At 36.5% G+C, this 21,243-nt stretch overlaps 1 protein-coding gene across 4 annotated transcripts in view; it reads right to left on the reverse strand.

The window, feature by feature from the left end:
- Window positions 1-2,089: 2,089 nt before the first annotated feature.
- PTBP3 (polypyrimidine tract binding protein 3) overlaps window positions 2,090-21,243 on the reverse strand; it is a 108,209-nt gene continuing 89,055 nt past the window's right edge. For all 4 annotated transcript variants that reach the window (XM_079928032.1, XM_079928031.1, XM_079928030.1 and 1 more), the window contains 4 exons: window positions 18,284-18,376; window positions 17,078-17,294; window positions 13,982-14,059; window positions 2,090-13,830 (listed from right to left, as the gene is read on the reverse strand). In XM_079928032.1, coding sequence (XP_079784158.1) covers window positions 13,698-13,830; window positions 13,982-14,059; window positions 17,078-17,294; window positions 18,284-18,376 — 521 coding nt within the window. In that variant the 3' untranslated portion in view covers window positions 2,090-13,697. The remainder of the gene's footprint in view (window positions 13,831-13,981; window positions 14,060-17,077; window positions 17,295-18,283; window positions 18,377-21,243) is intronic.

Raw genomic sequence — 21,243 nt, forward strand, 5'->3', positions numbered from 1 at the left:
CAATATACCAAAGTATTATTTCAGCACGTAATAAATATAAAACATTATTAATAAAATATTTAACATTCTTTCTTTTGTACCAAGTCTTCAAATCCAGGGTCTATTTTCTACTTACAGCACTTCTCAGTTTGGACTAGCCACATTTCAAGTGCTCAATAAGCCACATGTGACCAGTGGCTGCCATACTGACAACACAAGTTAAAGCACTTTCATGGTTCTCCACTGTGTGCAAGATAAAGTCAAGTCTCCTTAAATGGACATGTTAAGTCTGTCCTGATGTAGCCAGGGCAAAAGTGACAGGCCCCAGTATTCTCAACATGCCCCATCTGAGAACAAGCCTCCACTCCATGATTAGGGGCTGGGTGGAAGAACAAAGCCCCCACCTCTTGACCACACTCAGGACTTAGTCTCAGCAACAGATGGCTGCGGGTAAGATGAGAAAAGCTGTTGTTCTGCAGCTCCCAGGAAGAAAATGCTCTGCGTGCCGGGAGATGTTCTTGGCTGCAGCTGTCTGCCTGGGAGCTGGGACCAGGGAGAGAGGAAGCCATCTTGGTTCAAATACCATAGACTCTGACCTTTCTTACTAAGTTTTTGTAGATGTTCTTGAATACATGTTTCTTTGTGTGTTTATCTTTAGGACCATTTCCAGAGTCCTTAAACGTTTTTAATTTTTTTTAAAATTTTCACCAATCTTACTGGGGAGCAGGTCAGCAGAGCCCCTCATGCTGTCATGCTAGAAGCCAATCTTTAGAACTGCGTCTTTTAAGGTCCATGGCTGGCAAAGTTGTTCAAGGAGACTCAGGATAAATGACAATATGTGTTAGATTCTGAGTGATGACTTTATTTGTGCAAGAAAAATAAAACTTTGAAATAATGCCAAATGATGATTAGGTGACTAACAATCCTATAATGTTAGAGGTTAACTTGTAGAATACTGTTAAGGATGTTTTGTTTTGTTTTTTTTCAAGTATCTGGAAGAGAAGAGAACCTCAAATGTTATATGGTTTAATTGCCTGCAGAAGATTAACTGGTTTTATATTTAAATTAGAAATCTCATTTCAGAATTCCTTTCCCCACTAATTATATGAAACCTAGTTCTTCTTTTTTATTTATTTATTTTATTTATTTATTTTTGGCTGCATTGTGTCTTTGTTGCTGTGTGCAGGCTTTCTCTAGTTGCTGAGATCGGGGGCTACTCTTCACTGTGGTGCTCTGGCTTCTCGTTGTTGTGGCTTCTCTTGTTGCGGAGCTCAGGCTCTAGGCACGCGGGCTTCAGTAGTTGTGGCTCACGGGCTCTAGAGCACAGGCTCGCTAGCTGTGGTGCACGGGCTTAGCTGCTCCGCAGCATGTGGGATCTTCCTGGACCAGGGCTTGAACCCGCGACTCCTGCATTGGCAGGCGGATTCTTAACCACTGTGCCACCAGGGAAGCCCAAAACCTAGTTCTTCTAATTCTTTTCTATCCAGCTCTGTCATTCTGCCATCTCCTTCATTAATGAGTTAAATAAAACTTAAACTCATGCTATCTTTGGTATAAGACTTATGTTTTTAACAATTTAAGAATTTTGCTTTTCAAACATCTGCAATCTCAATTCTCTTTTTCCTGCACAAAGAGCACAGGCCCCAGTCAATGAGATTAAAGAATAGACAGCTTTTCTCAGTCTTGCTCCTAAGGTCCTGAAGATTCTTAGCAGGGTCACGAGCTCCTAAGGGAAAAATGTGTGCTATCGGCTGAACCGTGTCCCCTCAAAATTCTTCTGTAAGTCCTAGCACCCAGTTCCTCAGAATGTGACCGTATTTGGAGACAGAGCCTTTAAAGAGGCAACCGAGGTAAAATGAGGTCACATGGGTGGGCCCTAATCCAGTATGACTGGTGTCTTTATAAGAGATTAGGACACACACAGAGAAGAAAGCAAACCTGCTGACAACTTTGATCTCAGACATCTAACTTCCAGAACTTTGAGGAAATAGATTGCTGCTGTTTAAGCTACCCAGTTTATGGTACTTTGTAATGGCAGCTCTAGCAAACTAATACATTATGCAAGGGAATATTTTGGCTTCCTTCGGATTGACAGTATCTGGGAAATCTATGCTTTTAGGGGTCATGATGGAACAAGTTATAGCTACCCTGAAAATGGATAGTTCAGAGGCAATAGTTCCAGTTAAGGGTAGAAATCTGTGAATACATACGCTTTGTTGGAGTTTGTCACCAAATTCCCAAAGCCCTAAAGTGGAGGTGGAGTAGGTGTTTTTGCAGGTTGAGGCAGGGCCCCCATCTCCTTCTGTGAGTATTCACTCAAGCTCCCTGTGTATTTCAATGGCAGCTTGGTTTAGACAAAGTATTGGTCTGTAATAACCAGTTTTCTGTCTACAAAGTCACCAGAAGCACCAAGGTTCTATCTATCGTGGTCTCAGTAGTTTTACTTCACGGGTGAAGGATGGGGGCTGCTTCCACCAGAAGCTCCTACCAGCTGTAAGGAAATGCAAACCTTTATTTATTCAACAGATAATCTACTGTATACTGGTCTCTGCAGGAGTGCTTTATTTAAGGAGACTATGCTTGCTTAGTGAATAGGGGTTATCATTAGAACCCTGTAATCTCTTTTATCTTTCTGCCTTTATTTGTGAGAATTTATAGATTAGTCTAGAAGTGAGCTGCCTTGTCACATGCCAAGCACACTATTTAATAGTTGTTTCTGTAGCTCTAAGAACTATATTTTTGAAAAAAACAAAAAACTGGAAGCATGATCTGAAAATAGAGAGATTCTATGCCTGTTCTGGAAAATCTGGGACTGAGAGCCACCGCACCATATTCAGAGATGTTTAGAAACACTAGTTGTCAATGAATCAGGTAAACTCTTTAGAATTAGTTCGTAAGCTATTATCATGCTGCAGGAAATGACATACCAGTGCTTTACACACTTGATGGCATGGTTAGAATAACTTTTACTACTTTGGACCCTCCAGTGAACATATTTGTCTATCAAATGAGCCTACACAAAGGCAGTACAGGAATAAAAGGTATGGGAGAGAGAGAATCATTGGGACAATCCTAAACTTTTTTTTTTCAAGTAAGTTTTTATTCCTACCTAGTTTTATTTCACTCTCAAGCCCATATTTACTGTTTTGTCATAGGGATACATATGCAGTGGAAATTAGGATAAACAAGGCAATCAAAGCAGACAGCTATGATCAACACACCAAAAGTCTTTTGCAGAAGAACCACAACATATCAATAAATCCAAAGACAGCATTTAAAAAGAAATTAATGAACTAAAAAATAAAGTTATTTGGGGGATCAAAACAAGTGAAAAGCAGGTTCTTAAAAATTCTTCTGGCAAGATGACTGAAGGAAAAAAAAAGGCACAGCAGAAACAACCAGCAATTAAAAAATGGCTATAATTACCAATTAGGCATAAATTTTTTCTAAAGAAGGATATTTATTTATTTATGGCTGCGCTGGGTCTTCACTTCTGCAAGCAGGCTTTCTCTAGTTGTGTTGGTTGGGGCCACACTTCATTGCAGTACGCAGGCTTCTCATTGCAGTGGCTTCTCTTGTTTTGGAGCACGGGCTCTAGGCACGTGGGCTTCAGTAGTTGTGGCGCATGGGCTTAGTTGCTCTGCGGCATATGGGATCTTCCTGGACCAGTGCTCAAACCCGTGTCCCCTGCACTGGCAGGCGGATTCTTAACCACTGCGCCACCAGGCAAGTCCCAAGGCAGAAAATTTTAAATATTATATACAACTTTTTAACCAGTTTGAAAACTACTGTGTAAAATGAATTTAAGTCAATAATTTTCCAAGTAGAAGGACAGAATGAGTATGGTTATAGAAGATAAAACACTGAATATGAATGCATTATTTAGGTGACAGGAACATGAGTTTCATTGTGCTAGTCTTTCTTTTAAAAATGTTTGAAATTTTTCATAAAAACACAAGTTTAAAAAAAAACAAGGTAAACTAATTTTTGAAGCATGATAGGAAGCAAAGTAATTATTTCAAAAACAGGCAAGTGGAAGAATCAAGCGTTTATCTTGTCTTTCCTATAGATATTGTACCTCAGAGTAACCAAATAGTTGATATTGGGAAGTTTCTCTTATTACATAGAAGTAATCCAAATATATCACACAAAAAGATAGAACTTTGCCATTCTGCCATCCCTAAATATTAATTGACCTATGCAATGATCAGCAATGGCTACTACCATCACAAGAAAAGACACATTATATAAGTGCCCAGTGCCATCTATGAAATATTCTTGCCAAAAAAAAAGAGGGAGGCAGGCAGGAGGTAAGGAAAGAAGCAGCTCCCAATTTAGAGAAAATTTGAGGTGGGGAGACCTATTAAAGAAATAATATCATGGGGACATTATCAGCGAAATCCAGATTGTTAGAATTTTCACAAAATAGCTCAATTTCTTCAACAAATAAGTTGCAAGGGAAAAAAAAGGATGGAAAGGAAAGCTATATATTAAAAGACTGTATCAACAATTGCAATGTATGGATTTATAAATACTGAAATATTTAGAGATGAAATTATATGAAGACTAGGATTTGTTTCAAAATAATCCAGGGAGTGGATGAAGAGCAGATGAAACAAGAGTTGCCACTAGTTGTAGTTGTGTATTGGGAACATGGGGCTCCATCCTACTATACTAACTAGTATATATTTAAGATAAGATTCTTAATGCCAAGAAGTTCTGCTAAGCCTTTTGTATAAAGTCTCCTCGTAGGATGCCAGAGAGCTAGGTAGGTTTTTCTGGCTTTTCTTGATGGAAATGCATAAGGGGTTAGATATCAAACAACCTACCAGATCAGGCTTATATTTGCAAAAACAAAACTAAAATGTATTAATGAAATCTTTTCTGAAGCTAGTGGAGTGTAAAATCACTCAAAATTTACTTGAAAACACGGTGTGATTTTTGTTTTGTCAGAGAAACATTTTTCCCATAGGTATGCCATGGTCAGAGAAATGCAATATACAGATATGCAGCAGAGTGCCATGATGAAACTCAGTGCATGGTATCTTGAGTACTTTATAACATGGCCTTACTTACTGAGTAGAATAATCAGCTGATTTAAGAAGCTAGGAGAATGGTTTACAGTTCCTCGCTCAATTACAATCATTTTTCAAAATCCTTTTAATTGAAGTATAATACACAGATAAATGCACAAATCCTAAGTGTACAAGCTCAATGAATTATCAGAAAGTAAACACTCCTGGGTAACTGGTACAAAGGTTAAGAAATAAAACATTAACCACAAACCAGAAACCTCTCCTCAAGCCCTCAATTACCTCCTTCCCAAAGGTAACCACTACCCTATTTCTGAACTTGATGTAAATAGAATTATACATTACACTTTCTTCTGTGTATGGCTTCCTTTGTTCAACATCACATCTGTGAGATTCTTCCCTGTAGGTTTTATGTAGCTTTATTGTGTTCACTTGTATAAAGTATTCCACTATAAAAATACATCGTTATGAAATTTCTTTCTCTCTCATAGTGCCTGTTGCCCTAACGTGTACTTTGTCTAACATATAATACTGGCTTTCATTTGGCTAAAGACAATCTCTTAACAGGTTAGAATTTGACATTTGTTTTCTGTAGGATCAAGGACTTAGATAATTCCATAATTTTAGGCATAGAACAAGGATATAGGTGCTTACTTAACTGAACTGTGGGCAATTTATTCCAACAAAACCAAGGAGTTTTTCCTGTTACCCTATGTCCTTAGAACAAACATAGAAATGAAAGAAAACAGATAAAGGGATCTTCATGGAACATTACACTCATTAACTTTTCCTACTCAATTATACTTTTTTATAATAGCAGAGGTAGGAGTTCTACATCTGAACCCAATGATTACAAATGCACTAATTCTAAGAAAACTGTTATAGAATTTTATAAGTTCAACATAAATTGTTTTGATAGAAACATATAGTGAAGAATTTCCATTGGAAGTAGACAATAGAAAAAAAATCATTGATGTAGGATCACACAAACAGTAAACAAAGTGGGTTTAATACTTTTAACTAACTATTCCTAACATAGCATCCCAGTTTAATTACCTACAAATGTTGGGCATTAAAAATTGGGTACAGCTTGTTTGACAGTATCCTCTTATTTCTGCAACTGTTCTTCAAGTAATGGCATATGTCTTAGAAATGATCATTGCTCTGAAATGACATTTCTTAGAAATAATTATTGCAGGGTATGTGTTCCTACATATTCATAATTAGCTGTAGGATAGCTTTAGCCATGTGTATTCTGGTTAGAATGGCCTAGAGGGAGGCCTTATGATCCATTTGGGGGGCTTTCCATTGAAGGAAAGAGTTGAAGACTACTTGATTTATGGATTTAGGCTGACATTTCCACTAGATTACACAGTTCTAAAAGGTAAATCACCATATCCCTAACCTTTCATTATCTTTCCCAGCACAAAGCTCAGTTCTGGTACAATCAGTACTTGGTGAACTGAAGGAATAATTTTCACTAAACAGTGTTAAGCGCTGAATTACATCCCGTCAAAATTCTTCTGTTAAAGTCCTAAACCCCAGTATCTCAGAATGTAACTGTATTTGGAGATATAGCCTTTAAAGAGGTAACTGAGGTAAAATGAGATCAGATGGGTGGGCCCTAATCCAATATGAATGGTGTCCTTATAAAAAGAGATTAGGATACAGACACATACAGAGGGAAGATCATGTGAAGGTACTGGGAGAAGATGGCCACCTACAAGTCAAGGAAAGAGGTCTCGGAAGAAATCAACCCTGGTGACACCTTGATCTTGGACTTCTAACCTCTAGAACTGTAAGAAAACACATTTCTGTTGTTGAAGCTGCCCAGTCTGTGGTACTTTATTATGTCAGCACTAGCAAACTAATACATATACTGTAGTAACTACTTTTTTAAGAGTTAGCTTTCTCAAATTTGCAACTTGAAATTACATTTTTAAAGTTTTCAGAAGTAGGTAGGCATTTTTACTCTTCAGCAGAAAAAACACCCCCAGCACTTATGCAATGCCTTTAAATTGGTTTTGGCAGTTCTCAGAAGAGTAACGCCCCAACCCCACGTACAGACCTTCAAGAACACGACCCTCACAACACTTGGCAGGGCAGAACTGCAACATCAGGGTGCAATGGAGAGTACTGGATAATGTTAAGGAGACCTGGGTTCTAGTCCAGACTATGCCATTAACTGGCATGTGGCCTTGGCCAAGTCACTTCCTTCTCTGAGCCACTCATCTTTAAAAGGTGGAAATTGAACTGGGTAGCCTCTTAGATCCATTTATACTCAAGACTTTGTGACTGTTAATGATGGTTACAAGCCTCTGCTGTAAATAAGCATTTCATGGTCAAGCAAGTTTATAAAAACCTATTTGGCCATAGGGCTATTTTATCTTTTCCTGATAAAAATGCCTCTAGATCTTAAAAAAAAAATTGATCTAGTTACATTCACGGAGACAATAGATTTTAGATGAGCCAGCAAAGATCAGCAGTAGTTACCTAGTTTTCTATTCCATTAAAAATAAATCCCACCCCCCCCAAGAAAAAATTCCCACTTGCAAAAATATCCTAGAATAGGGACTTCTCTCGTGGTCCAGTGGTTAAGAAACCGCCTTCCAATGAATCCAAGGGTTCGATCCCTGGTCAGGGAACTAAGATCCCACATGCTGCGGGGCAACTAAGCCCGCGTGCCACAACTACTGAGCCCGTGTGCTCTAGAGCCTGTGCACCACAACTAGAGAGAAGCCCATGTGCTGCAACTAGAGAAGCCCGCACGCAGCAACAAAGAGCCCACGAACCACAAGGAAAGATCCCACATGTGGCAACTAAGACCCTACGCAGTCAAATAAATAAACATTAAAAAAAAAGATCCTAGAATAAAAGATTAAAATAAATGACTGCTTAGACTCCTACAATCCAATAACGCTTTAAAGAACCTAGAAATAAAACATTTGCCTATGGAAAAGCAATATATAGGCAGCTGGTAACTGTGTTACCCTTCCATCAAAAAAAACACAAACTTGGTTTGAGATCACACCTCGAAATGTCTCAAAATTTATGTATACTCATCCCTAGGGAAGTCAAAAACTGAACTGGAAAAATGTTCCAACTCTTCTTTGGCATTGCACATATAGTGTGTGTGTGTGTGTGTGTGTGTGTGTGTGTGTGTGTGTGTGTGTGTGTGTGTGTGTGTGTGTGTGTGTGTGTGTGTGTGTGTGTGAGAGAGAGAGAGAGAGAGAGAAAGAGAGAGAGAGATGCACAGAAAGAGAGCGAAAGACATCACTCATGCAAATGTGCCAACATGTACTTGTACAAAGGGGGTGTGCCACTGAAGAAGCTATTTGTAGGACGGTTAGAAAAGCATTCTGTTTCTCAAAATGAGAACTGTTCCTTAAGTAAAAGAGAGGTGATTAGTACACTTAAGGTTTTTCAGTTTTTAAAGTGGTATGAATATGTGCTTGCTATGCTCTCACTATAACAAGTTTAGATGGATGGCTATGACAAAGAAAATATGACATCATTAGAATTACAGGTAAGACAAGGGGAAACCCAAAGTACAGACAAGAACACAGAAATATTTTTAAGAGAGTACAGATGTCATGACATTTATTAAAAGGCATGCTACAATGCTATACTTGTTAGGAAAGAGATTAGAGATATCAAGTAATAGTCAGCAAATACACAAACAAAAATGGAATATATTGTAGTGTACAGAAGCTTGAATTAACCATGCACTACGCACTTAGAAAATATGTTTTTTAATATTTTATCTTCTCTTTGCATTTATAACATAATTCACTTCAGTAATCACAGAATCCTTTTCTTCCAATGCCACAAACTGTGTTACAAATGAAAGCTGGTACTGCTGCTTATCAAAATATACAAGACAACTGATGTTTTATATAAAACCACTTTATATGTTAACTTGTTCCCAAAAACCGTTTTTTTTTCTTTTTCGGCCTGGTTTTAAAAAATGTTGTTACAAATATTTACAGCATTTTCTTCTGTTAGATGAACATTCTTATAAACTGAAAAAGGGAATTTTATGAACAGACCACATAAAACACGAGACAATGTCAGAGGCTCCTAGCTGTGCTATTTTTTTTTTTTTCTTAAATACAGTACTGAAAATGCCCATAAAACCCATGTTGTCCTAATCCATTCTGTTCACATTTAAACTCCCATTTTCTCTAAGTAGTCTATTCGCCGATAGGAAATAGAAAGTAAAGGCCGCTTTGCACTGGATCTTCTTTCAGAAAGGAGCTTGGGAAAAGAAATGCTTAACAGAAAGGAGTCAAAACCAGAACAGTCAGTCTTTGGTCAGAGCAATGAGGTGACATTTTGATGCAAAACTTTGCTTGGTCAGCAGTCTTTATAATTAGTACTTTTTGGATGTGGGATGAATTTTTTAAAGATCTGAGTAACAATGGTAAGGGGGAAAAAAGGCTAGAGTATGATTTTTTTTAATGACATCAAAAATAGCTATTTAAATATTTGTTATTACAACTACTACATAGATTCAAGAACTAAAAATAATGTAACAACAACAACAAAAATCTGTTTACAGTGCTGATTTAAGCTTGCCATGAGCAGCTTTCAATCATGACTATTATCACCAAGGTCACTGGACCAGAAAAATATCCCTGTTCTCTGGAACATATGCCTCTGGTTACAGAAACTAAGATGACTACCACAAAGATTACGAGCAGCTCTGTTCTTGGACCTGCACAATGCTATATAATGAATATTATGTGATGAAGGCAAAAAGTGTAACTGAGACTTCATTTTACAGTTACAACTGTTTGCTTGAACGGATGGTGTGTGGGACAACATTCTTTTAAAACTATAGTATGTATTTCCTGAAAACCAGAATACTGATACTACCTTAGTCTCAAATAGGAAGAAAAGATCAATTAAGACTACTGAAGAAGGCACATAACCTTTGGTCCTGTTTTGTTTTTCTCCCTCTATAAAACCCCCAAAACTAATATTTTAGTAATTTTCTATTTTTTAAATCATTCACAACTAGCTGTTAAAATTTGCTCTGAAAAAAGACTGCAAATAGTCTTGTAGACAATAACACAGCTCTTAAAAGACAGCTGAGTTATATTTTCTTTAAAGAAAAAGTTCTGTGCAATCTAAATTGTATTTCTTTTAGCACAACAGTAGAATATTTTAAGTCTGGCAGTTTTATTCTTGTTAACAACAGATCAAGACAAAGGAAAAGTTAAGAAAAATGCTTTTACGCATAGTCATGCTGTCTTTTTGGTTTTAAAAATAGCAGTACACACTAGGTTTTCTAAGAGATAGGCTGATAGTTTGGCAAACAGGGCTTTTAAGTGACTCACTGGGTGGGGGAGGGGGGATACATACTTTTGAGCTTGTTGTCATCTTTTGTCCAAAAATACTTAGTGGAAACCGAAGAGGAATTACATGTTAATATAAATGTATAACCTCTGCTGCCTAATGACATGGAAGCTTTCAAAAGTTTATATAAAACTGATCAGAGACATTCATGAGAGTTACTTTTAATCAACTGAAGCAGAACCTATAATCACCATCCTAGGTGGAGCCAAAAAAAGGCATTGCTTCCATAAGGAATAGGCAGGCAAAAATTGCGTCTCTAAAAACTGTGAGATTTGCAACTTTCAACAAATCAGAAACATTACTACAAATTAACATAACAATATTTAGCCTTAAATAACGAATTTATGGCATTCTGCAGGAGCTATTGGGTAATTCTGATACTCTCCTGTAAGTTATCAAATTATTAAGGTTATTTTTCTATTTGTATCTCACAGGAAAAACAATTTACTGCTATGCAAGTTATTTAAATCTCAAAGTAGAACTTTTTGGCATAAATTGCTACTGTTAAACATGTACTGCTATTTTTTAATAAAGTCCTGAATATACATACTTTGTGTCAAAGTCAGACACCTCCAAAAATAAGACAATACTCCTTAAAATTAAGTAAATAAACTTAAAAATAGGATACTATGACAGCTCAACAGCAAAAATAAACATTGCTCAGAAGATATCAACTACATGCATGCCAAAGCAAAAAATACAAAGATCTAGTTTTTCCACTGCCCTGATATTTTAAAATCTTTTTACAGAAACTATACCAACACAAATACTGTAGACCTCTATAATTCAAAGAGCAAATAGCCCAATATGGACAACATCCATGTGCTACAGCTAATTTTAGACACAAATTGATGGTTGCAAACACACTATTTTAAACAAGAATATCTCACCTTTTCCAAATCTTAATTTGATTAATGTTCTTTGTCAATAAATTAAGATGTATGTAATGTGCATATGTATGTACAACACTAGAAAAGTGTATGTATGTATATACACTTATCTATACACACACACACACGCGCGCGCACAAATCCCTGAAAAGGATTCAAATGTTCTCTCTCAAATATGAAGGCCATTCCCTACTTCAAAATTACATTCAATACCATTGTGATCTCCCTTCTGCTACACTTCTGCTACACTTACACTGACTGTTATAGGAATCATGAATTAAAACTACACAGTAATTCCTAACTAAAAAAAAACCAGTTTAACATGCCACTGAAAATTATAATAGTGCCTGTATGGAAGGAAAAAAATGAAGCAATTTGGGGAGATTTCTTAAAGAAATCGTTTTTTCCCCCTTCCCTCTTACTCAGTGTTTTGGTAAAAATATATTTCATAAGTGAAAAAAATAAAAATTAGATAAATGATTATACCTATCAGCCAATAGTAAAATTGATCCATTTGAAAGATCTCAATATAGTGTCCTCCTTTGTATTCTAATAACTAATTGTTGCTCAGCGTTGAGTGAATTCTGCTTTTTAACAATTATCTTTTGTAGTCTCCAATTTTTTATAAAATTTCTTCCTGTGTTCAAATTAATGGCTGGAATATAGCAAAGAAATTGAGATATTCTTTTAAAAGGTGAGATGAACCACTCTGAGAATCTGAAAAGTGTAGAAGGGGTGGACAAAAATGACCCTTTTAACAAATTCTGCTTTAAAAAAATCCGATCAAGCACTGAAGGAATTAACAAAAGCAAAGTATCTAACTAAAAAGAAACAATTTTACATTATACAATCACTGAAGCAACATTAAAATGTACTCTCACATTCAACTAAAAAGAGGGACAGAGTATGAGAAAGAATCCACCTTCTCATACTCCATATATGTGGGCACTCAGTAATGAAGTTACATTAACAAAGAAAAGCAAGTTCTCACGAGTATATGACAAAAACCAAGTAATCCTGAGACAAATTCTAATGGGTGATAAAGATCAGACAAGATCCAGAACTGAGACTGCATGTTATAGCCCCAAATTGGTATGCTATAACTGGCAATGACCACTATTGGTCACAACATGAAGAGGCCTACAGGTGTGCACTGAGTTATTCCCCAAACCATTTAACCCTTCCTCACCCCATCTCTACACCAAAGCACCAAAAATTTGAATAGAAACTAGTAGTTATTGAAAATCACTTAAAATTGCAATGAAAAAAACTTTAAAATTCTTACCAAAACAGGGAAAGAAAAAACAAATGCTCACCAAGCCCACGATATAGCTTTCAAGATACTTAGATAAAAGTCTAACCTATTATATCATAAGCACATAATAAGGCACATAATAGGAAATTAAGTAAATACACAGTAATTCTGAATAAGTATTAGAGATTATAGTGGTACAAAAAACCCTTGAGATTGATTTTTTTCTAAAAGAAGACTTTACCAAAAATAACTTTTAAAAAATCTGTCAAACCATATGATAGACCTGAATATTTTCCTTAAGACTGTAAACTTTTTTCTGAAAACAACTATAAAAAAGTAGTTTATAAGTAGGATTATTTTTCTTTTTAAATTTTCCAAGATCATATTATATTATTCGGCAAGTGTCATTTTGAAATTTAAAACATGTTTTTTCCTAATAAAATTATTAATTATTCTGACATCTTAATAGATCCTGGTTAGATTCCACTTAATTTCCCTGGAGACAGTTGAGACACTTCATTCTCCAAATAGTCTTAAAAAGTTAAAGATATGCAAAGGAGTGTCTTACAGTGGAAAAAAAAAGTGAAAGAAAACACGCAGATTTATAAATTTGCTTCCAATACAACCCAATTTGTTTATGTATAGTAAGTATCAGTATATGCCAAATAACTGATGTAACTTATAAGGGAACACAGTTTTCTAGAGGAGTCAAACTTCTGAATCATACAGTTAAAATCTTGGTTGTAGGTAATTTAAATTACTTATGTCAAGTAATTTTAAAAGTCTATATGTTTAAATTTTTCAAAGTACAAAGGAGTTTAGAAATGTTGTATAAGGCTGATCTGGACCCAAACGAAAAGAAAGACCATCCTCTTGAAATCCAATTTTATATAGGGAATTAAATTATTGAAAAAAAATTTTTTCCTGATTCTTTTTTCCTGAAGATTATTTTCATTTTAGAAACTATGGGACAGGAAAAACACGCCTCTGGTGACGTATTGGCAGAGGGTTTAAGGGAAAAGAGAACATCCCATGATTTTTTGAATATACTTGAATATCAAACTCAGGAAGAGTTATTTTTGTGAAAGAGGCAGAATTGGTCTTGAGCTGCTTCAGTCTATGTCTGAAGGGTTTTACTAAAATTATGGTCCAGTCTTAGGAGAAAAATTCACAGAAAAGTTAGATTGTAGATTTTGAGAAGGAAACTCTGAGGTGGTGATTTTCTCCAAGGTCATGGTTATGAAGTTCAATGAGAGCCTGGATTGCTTCTTCCACAGATCCCAACTGAATGAGTGCCATTTTGCGATCTTTCCTGAAAACGGTAGAAGAAATAGAAAAAGCATATAGAATTAATTTTGCCTACAAACCTCTTCCCCAGACCTAGAAGACTTCATTAAACTACCTTAAACATTTACAGATCATATTAAATAATGTTAATGTATTTCTTAAAAACATGGACTTACTGAAAGAATTTAAAAGCCTTCACTGAACATCCGGCGTCTGTGAAAAGGTTCTTCAGATCATCTACTGTAACAGAGGGGCTGTGAAAACATTACAGAGAGAGTCAACTATCTTATCCCTAATTTTTAAATGATGCAAAGATTAACTCCTGAAATCATCAAGTCTCCAGAATTTTCACATTTCAAAGAGCATAAAGCCACGCAATGAAGACATGATTTGCAAGTGCCCTGAAAGATGTTCAAGGTTGATGCATACATGTTCTCAAATGATGGAATTTTGCCTCAAATCTTTTGCACAGGACATGGGCAGTATATAAAGAACAAGAAAATCTTTCTATATTTATTCTTTCAATGGGATTATTACCCACAATTAACTCTAGCACTTCCAAAGATACTTCCCTAGCTCTGACTTGTCTTCTATGGTCCAGTGTTTTCCACTACTAGGCCAGTAGATTTTCAATTACTTTCAGGGTAATTATGAACATGTGTATGTGGTAACCAGGTTCTAAGATAGCCCCCAACTACTCTTGCCTCCTAGTATTCACACTTTTGGTACTCCCCTCCCATATCTAATAAGGATGTCCTCTGTAACCCTCAGGGTATTGTAGATATGACACACGTGACTTCTGAGGCTGAGAGACACTGCAATTTCCACCTTGCCCTCTCTTGAATCACTAGCTTTGGAAGAAACCAGCTGCTATTTCACGTGGACAATCAGCAGCCCTATGGAGAGCTCCTTGTGGCAAGGAACTGAGGCCTCCTGTCAACAACTAAGTATATGGTGAGCCACTTTGGAAGTGGATTCTCTAGCCCCAGTTAAGCCTTCAGATGCAACCTTATGAGAGATTCAGCCAAAACCACCCAGCTAAGCCACTTCTGGATTCCTGATTTACAGTAACAGTTTGAGATAATGAACATCTACTATTGTGTTAAGCTGTTAAGTTTTGGGGTGATCTATTACGCAGCAGTAGATAACTAATACAGTGGTCTATCACATGAGAGTCAACTGACTAAAAGCAGACTCTTCCTCATCTCACAACTCCCAGCAAGGAGGGTGTTATAGAACAATAATTGGCTCTGTAAGGAGACAGATATAAGTTCACATTCTATTTTTCATTCACCTGGTATGTCACTCTTAAGTTACTTAATCTGAGTCTCTCACTTTCATTGTTAAAACGAAACTAATGACCTTTACTCCAAATGTTATTATGGATAAATTGCTAGAGACAGAATGTAGAATAGTGGTTACCAGGGACTGGGGTTAGAGAGAAACGAGGAGATACTGTTTAATGGGTACAGAGCTTCAGTCTGAGATGATGACAAGGATCCGCAGATGGATATAAGTGATGGTTGCACACTATGAATGTACTTAATGTGAACGTACACTCAAAAACGGTTAAAATGGTAAAACTTAGGTCATGTATTTAACCACAATTTTAAAAGAAGATTATGGAGATTAAATGAGGTAACACACGTAAAACACCAGCACAGTGCCCAGGCTTGGCAGATGGTTAAAAAAAGTATTAACGTCTTTTCTCTCTTCTACCTACATGTCCAATGCAGGTTGCAACTTGAGACCAGCTCCTGGATAAATGTACTTAAGAGGGAGCCTGCTTTAGTATTTAAATATGTTGCCTCTCTCCCTGACTCTGTAGTGATGAGGTGCTAAATTTCTAGATTTTTTTCTCAAGTGACTCTTCCAGTTGCCTGGCTGGCATGAGGTTTGAGCCATTGCTCAATTCGGATTCAAGGTTTCTCCATATAGTCTAATTGGAGACTAGCTAGGAGCCTGGGCATTCAACAGCATTTTGAATAATTATTTTCTCTTCCTATTCAAATCCCATTCTCATTCTCAGAAATATTCCAGTAATGTACCCTTTTCCATTCCCTCAGTCTTTAACTTTTCACACAGGTGCTCGCACACAACTATACCCCACAGCTTTTACCCTTCCTTCCCAAAGCTTATCCCTCTTCATGTATTAGATTAAGTTATATAAAATTGCCAACTTGGGACTTCCCTGGTGGCGCAGTGGTTAAGAATCCGCCTGCCAATGCAGGGGACACAGGTTCAAGCCCTGGTCTGGGAAGATCCCACATGCCGCGGAGCAACTAAGCCCATGTACCACAACTACTGGGCCCGCACTCTGCCACAAACAAGCCACTGCAATGAGAAGCCCGCACAATGCGACAAAGAGCAGCCCCTGCTCACCACAACTAGAGAAAGCCCAACACAGTCCCCTTTGTATGTCAAGGATTTCAAGAATTAAAACTGGGGTTGCCAGGTGCTTTCTATAAAGGCCCATACAGTAAATTTCTTAGGCTCTGATGGCCATATAGCCTCTGTTGTAACTATTCAGCTTTGTTGTTATAGCTCAAAAGCAGCTATAGCTAATACATAAATGAATAAATGTGGTTGTGTTCCATGAAACTTTATTTATGGAAGGTGAAATTTTAATTTTATGTAATTTTCTCAAATCACAAAAATTTTTTCTTTTGTTTTTCCGTAACCACTTGAAAATGTAAAAACCAATCTTAGATCATGGGCCTTACAAAACAGATGGATTTGGACCATAGGCTATAGTTTGTCGATCTCTAAGTTAGATGATGACTAAAGAACAAGTCTGCTACAACACTGGTTAAATACAGAGTGGTTACAAGAAAATTTTTAGCTTTTAGATATATATATAGCTTTGCAGCTTGTAGGTAAAAAATAGAGAATTCAGTTTTACCAAATTCTTAGATACATAAATTATTTGATTTTGCTATGCTGGACACTAAAGGGTCTTTACTTATACAAAAGGATGAACAAGTATACACCAGTGGAATATTTCTGCACAGATTTTTGCCATTCTATAACTGAAAGTTAACAGGCGCTAATTCTCTGTTTGGAAAGAAAAATTTAAAACATTGCTATCTTTCTCTTTCATAGTGTATGGTTAGAGATAAACTTCTTAAGACATTATGGCAAATAAATCATCTTACGAGATATTAGTGAATAGGACAACTGCTACGTTAGAATAATTTCAGTTTTTACCTCCCCAAACCATATACTGTAGATTATTAATCATCTAAATGAATAGTAACTAATTAGATACATACGGGATGTTGGAAAGATGCAGAGTAGCTGATGGTGGAAAAATATTCTGGAAGTTTTTAGAGCCAGGCTTTTTAAAGCGATGCAAAGGACTATTGCTAAAATCCTTAGTCAGACCTTGGTCTTCTTGTCCCTCTCGAGGAAGCTGAACTGCTTGATGTTTGGACAGTGTAGCACGAAGCACTTTCCCATAAAGTCTCTGACCACTCAGATGGTTCATTGCTGGTGCATAAGAAGAAAATAAGGAAAGTCTGGGTACTAAGATAGCGTCTCTGTAAAACTGTCTATCATAATTCTTTTTATTTAGTCATTTAAAAAATTATACTGTCAGTTTGAGGGCTTAAAAATGGTTTTAAATTTAAAAACACTTATATACGAAAATGTATTAAATGACTGTTTTTCTGTAATGAAAGAAAAGCAATACAACGAAAAGTAACTATTTTCCTAGCAGAGTGCTAGAAAGTTCCAGAATGCCTGAAACATACCACATGTTCAGGAAATGATTATTGAATAAATTAGTTTAATCTCAAGTAAATTTTTTTTAACATCTTTATTGGAGTATAACTGCTTTACAACGGTGTGTTAGTTTCTGCTGTATAACAAAGTGAATCAGCTATACTATACATATATCCCCATGTCTCCTCCCTCTTGTGTCTCGTTCCCACCCTCCCTATCCCACCCCTCTAGGTGGTCACAAAGCACCAAGCTGATCTCCCTGTGCTATGTGGCTGCTTCCCACTGGCTATCTATTTTTAATCCCAAGTAAAGCTTTTTATAATAAAAAATCTGAGTAATAATATTTCAACAGCCACTATAAACGGTGAGATTGTAGAATGACACTTTCTTGAACCATCATTATGAAGTATTCCCAAACTGTTATGCCATGCAACAGTTCTAGAAAACTTAATTTGAAAGGAAAATAAATAAGCAAACAAACAAATAAAATGAAAGAAAACAAGTCATGTTTATTAGTTTAAAGCTAATGGAAAAACCCTAGAGTCAAAGCTCTAAACATCAACAATATATTCAAATAGATAAATGAACTTCAAAGAATAATAAATATTTTAAAATCTTAAAATATAAGCAGATCCAAATAATAATAGAGATATTAACATAAGGAGGTACTCTTCCTACTAGCCATAAGTTTATTTTATAGGAAAATTCACATACAAAGGGGGCAGGTTATCATTATTATTATTAATCATTAGTACCTAGCTGAGCTTGATTTGCATCTGCCATCTGAACCAATGCATTTTCTTTCTTATTAAACATTATCTTCACTCGATGTACATCACCATATACTCCTAATTAAAAAGACAAAACAAAACAATTTTTTAATGCTGATTGTGTAATGTTCAATTAACTTTACTAATATATTTAAAGAAAGCTTCTTTTCTCATACTATATGCTTTCCCTGGGCAATTTCATACAAATACTCCCAAATTTGTAATCTCTTCTATGTTCCAGATTTATTAATCTAGTACCCCCTTTCACCTGGATGTCCCATAAACACTTCAACTGATTCACCTGCTCTTTCCTGCACCCTCCTGTGTTCACTAACTCTGTTGATAAACAGTGCCATCATGCACATATTTGCTCCAGTCAGACATCTGGGAGTCATCTTTTGACTTACCCCTTTCCTTAGACACTTACACATCCAGTCAACTACCAGCACTCACTGATTCTATGGCCTAAATATCTCTCACATTTGTCCACTTCTTCCCATCCTCACTACCATCAAACCTATTATCACCAATTCACATCTGGACTATCATCATAGCCTCCTAACTGATCTCATTACATCCATTTTTTCTATGCTAGTGTTCCCCAAAGTGGGTCCCACATCCCCAAAAGCAGGCAAAATGATTCACTGGGGTGTGGGAGGAAAATAAACTTTTACTTGTACTGATTTGTTTATATAAACCAGTATGAAAAACTGCATTTTACTAATTTTCAACATATAGAAGAAATTATATACAGAAGTTTCTACAATATGAAGGGCATTCTCTCATTTTTTAAAATTTAGTGTATTACTATATATTGCAATTTATGTGGAACAGGGTTTCACCAATATCATAAAAATAAGATCTTTAAACAGTAGCATCATTACCATACTTTGTAATAGGATGAGAGAATGACTATGACAATCTTCAAGGCACACAAAGGAGTATTGGTTATCTTGTGGGCAAGCCCCTAAGAGCAACTAAACTGAAGAGATGAATGGTAGTTTTAAAATTAAAAAAAAAAAAAAGACAAGTATTCCAAATTTGCTGCCCTTTTCAGAAATGACAAGTGGCTGAAATAGATACTCTGTAAAAAATAACACACAATTTGTTCTTCAAGCTGAGGGTGATATTTTTCTAAATGAGTGAGAAATTAACTACTTTTGGAAAGAAATGTGCTCTGGCTATTAAAGAGACATGAACATTTAGCATTAATACATGATTTTGTTAATGAAAATTACATAAATGTGTCATGAATAAAAACTTTTACAGTAACTGCAAATGAGTATAATGTTTCTCTGTGGGCTGATAGAGATATTCTAAAATTGGACTGTGGTAATGGCTGCACAACTCTATAAATTTACTAAAAATCACTGAGTTGTACATCTGAAGTCAGAGAATTGTAATGGCTGTAAATTATATCTCAAAAACGCTGTTAAGGGCTTCCCTGGTGGCGCAGTGGTTGGGAGTCCGCCTGCCAATGCAGGGGACACGGCTTTGTGCCCCGGTCCGGGAAGAGCCCACATGCCGCGCAGCGGCTGGGCCCGTGAGCCATGGTCGCTGAGCCTGAGCGTCCGGAGCCTGTGCTCCGCAACGGGAGAGGCCACAACAGTGAGAGGCCCGCGTACCGCAAAAAACAAACAAAACGCTGTTACAAAAACCTATTGCCGGGCTTCCCTGGTGGCACACTGGTTGAGAGTCCGCCTGCCGATGCGGGGGAAATGGGTTCGTGCCCCGGTCCGGGAAGATCCCACATGCCGCAGAGCGGCTGGGCCCGTAAGCCATGGCTGCTGAGCCTGCGCGTCCGGAGCCTGTGCTCCACAACGGGAGAGGCCACAACACTGAGAGGCCTGCGTACCGCAAACAAAACAAAAAAACCTATTACCCACTCAAAAAATTTGAAACAATTTTCCATCCTCTTAAAAATTCTTCCACATGAAGAGTTTTAACCCCATTATGCTAATGTTAACAGTTTTCAAGATCAACTAATTTAACAAGAGGAAAAATGGAACTTTTCTAGGTAAAGTACAACAAAATTTAGTGGATTAGACTGAAAAATTAGTATCATAATTATTTAGTACAGCAACAATGAAACACTTCCATTCAAATCACCTATCTTTTTTTTTTTTTTTTTGGCCGTGCCCACGCAGCTTGCAGGATTCTCAGTTCCCAGACCAGGGACTGAACTTGGGATCTGGCAGTGAAAGCACTGAGTCCTAACCACTGGACCGCCAGAGGATTCCCTTGCATATCTTTATGAGGTATCTTTTTCATTTATGACAACCATTAAGATCAAGTACTAAAATAAAGTGAATTTAGAATCAGTTCGTGGGATACTGAACCAAAATGAAAAAGGTTTTTGAAAATAATGAAGCATATTAAATCATACTTCTCACTAAATGTTAATAGATTTTTATTTTAAAAAGTGTCATATGAAAAATCTTTAAAATATTAAATATCACTTCATTGCTCTTATATTTGTTTGTACATATTATACTAAAGACTATAGTAAAAGATGGATGAAATTTATGAATAATTAATCATATATAGATTAGGAGTACCTGGCTAAATATTTTTTTTAACTGAGAGGCACACTATTGGAAAGTTAGGGGATTATTTTTATAATCAACATCTCATTATGCCTCTCTCCTGTTTAAAACTAGTCAATGGATTCCCACTGTTCTTAAGTTAAAAACGAAGCTCTTTAATATAGCTTATAAAGCTCTTAATGACCTTGCCCCTATCCATCTGCCCAGCTTCAACATGTCTCTCCCTTACACTCTTCATTGAGCTTCCTTCATTTCTATGTTCCACGAGTTCTGTCTCTCACTGCTACTATCTGTGAAAGGACATTTGCCCTCCCTTTCTGCCTGGCTAATGTGTCCTCATTTTTCACAAGTCAGCTTAACTATCATTTCTACTGGTACATCATCTTTGATTCCCTCAGC

This window comes from Stenella coeruleoalba (genome assembly GCF_951394435.1).
Source record: "Stenella coeruleoalba genome assembly, chromosome: 7".
Taxonomy (NCBI): Eukaryota; Metazoa; Chordata; class Mammalia; order Artiodactyla; family Delphinidae; genus Stenella; species Stenella coeruleoalba.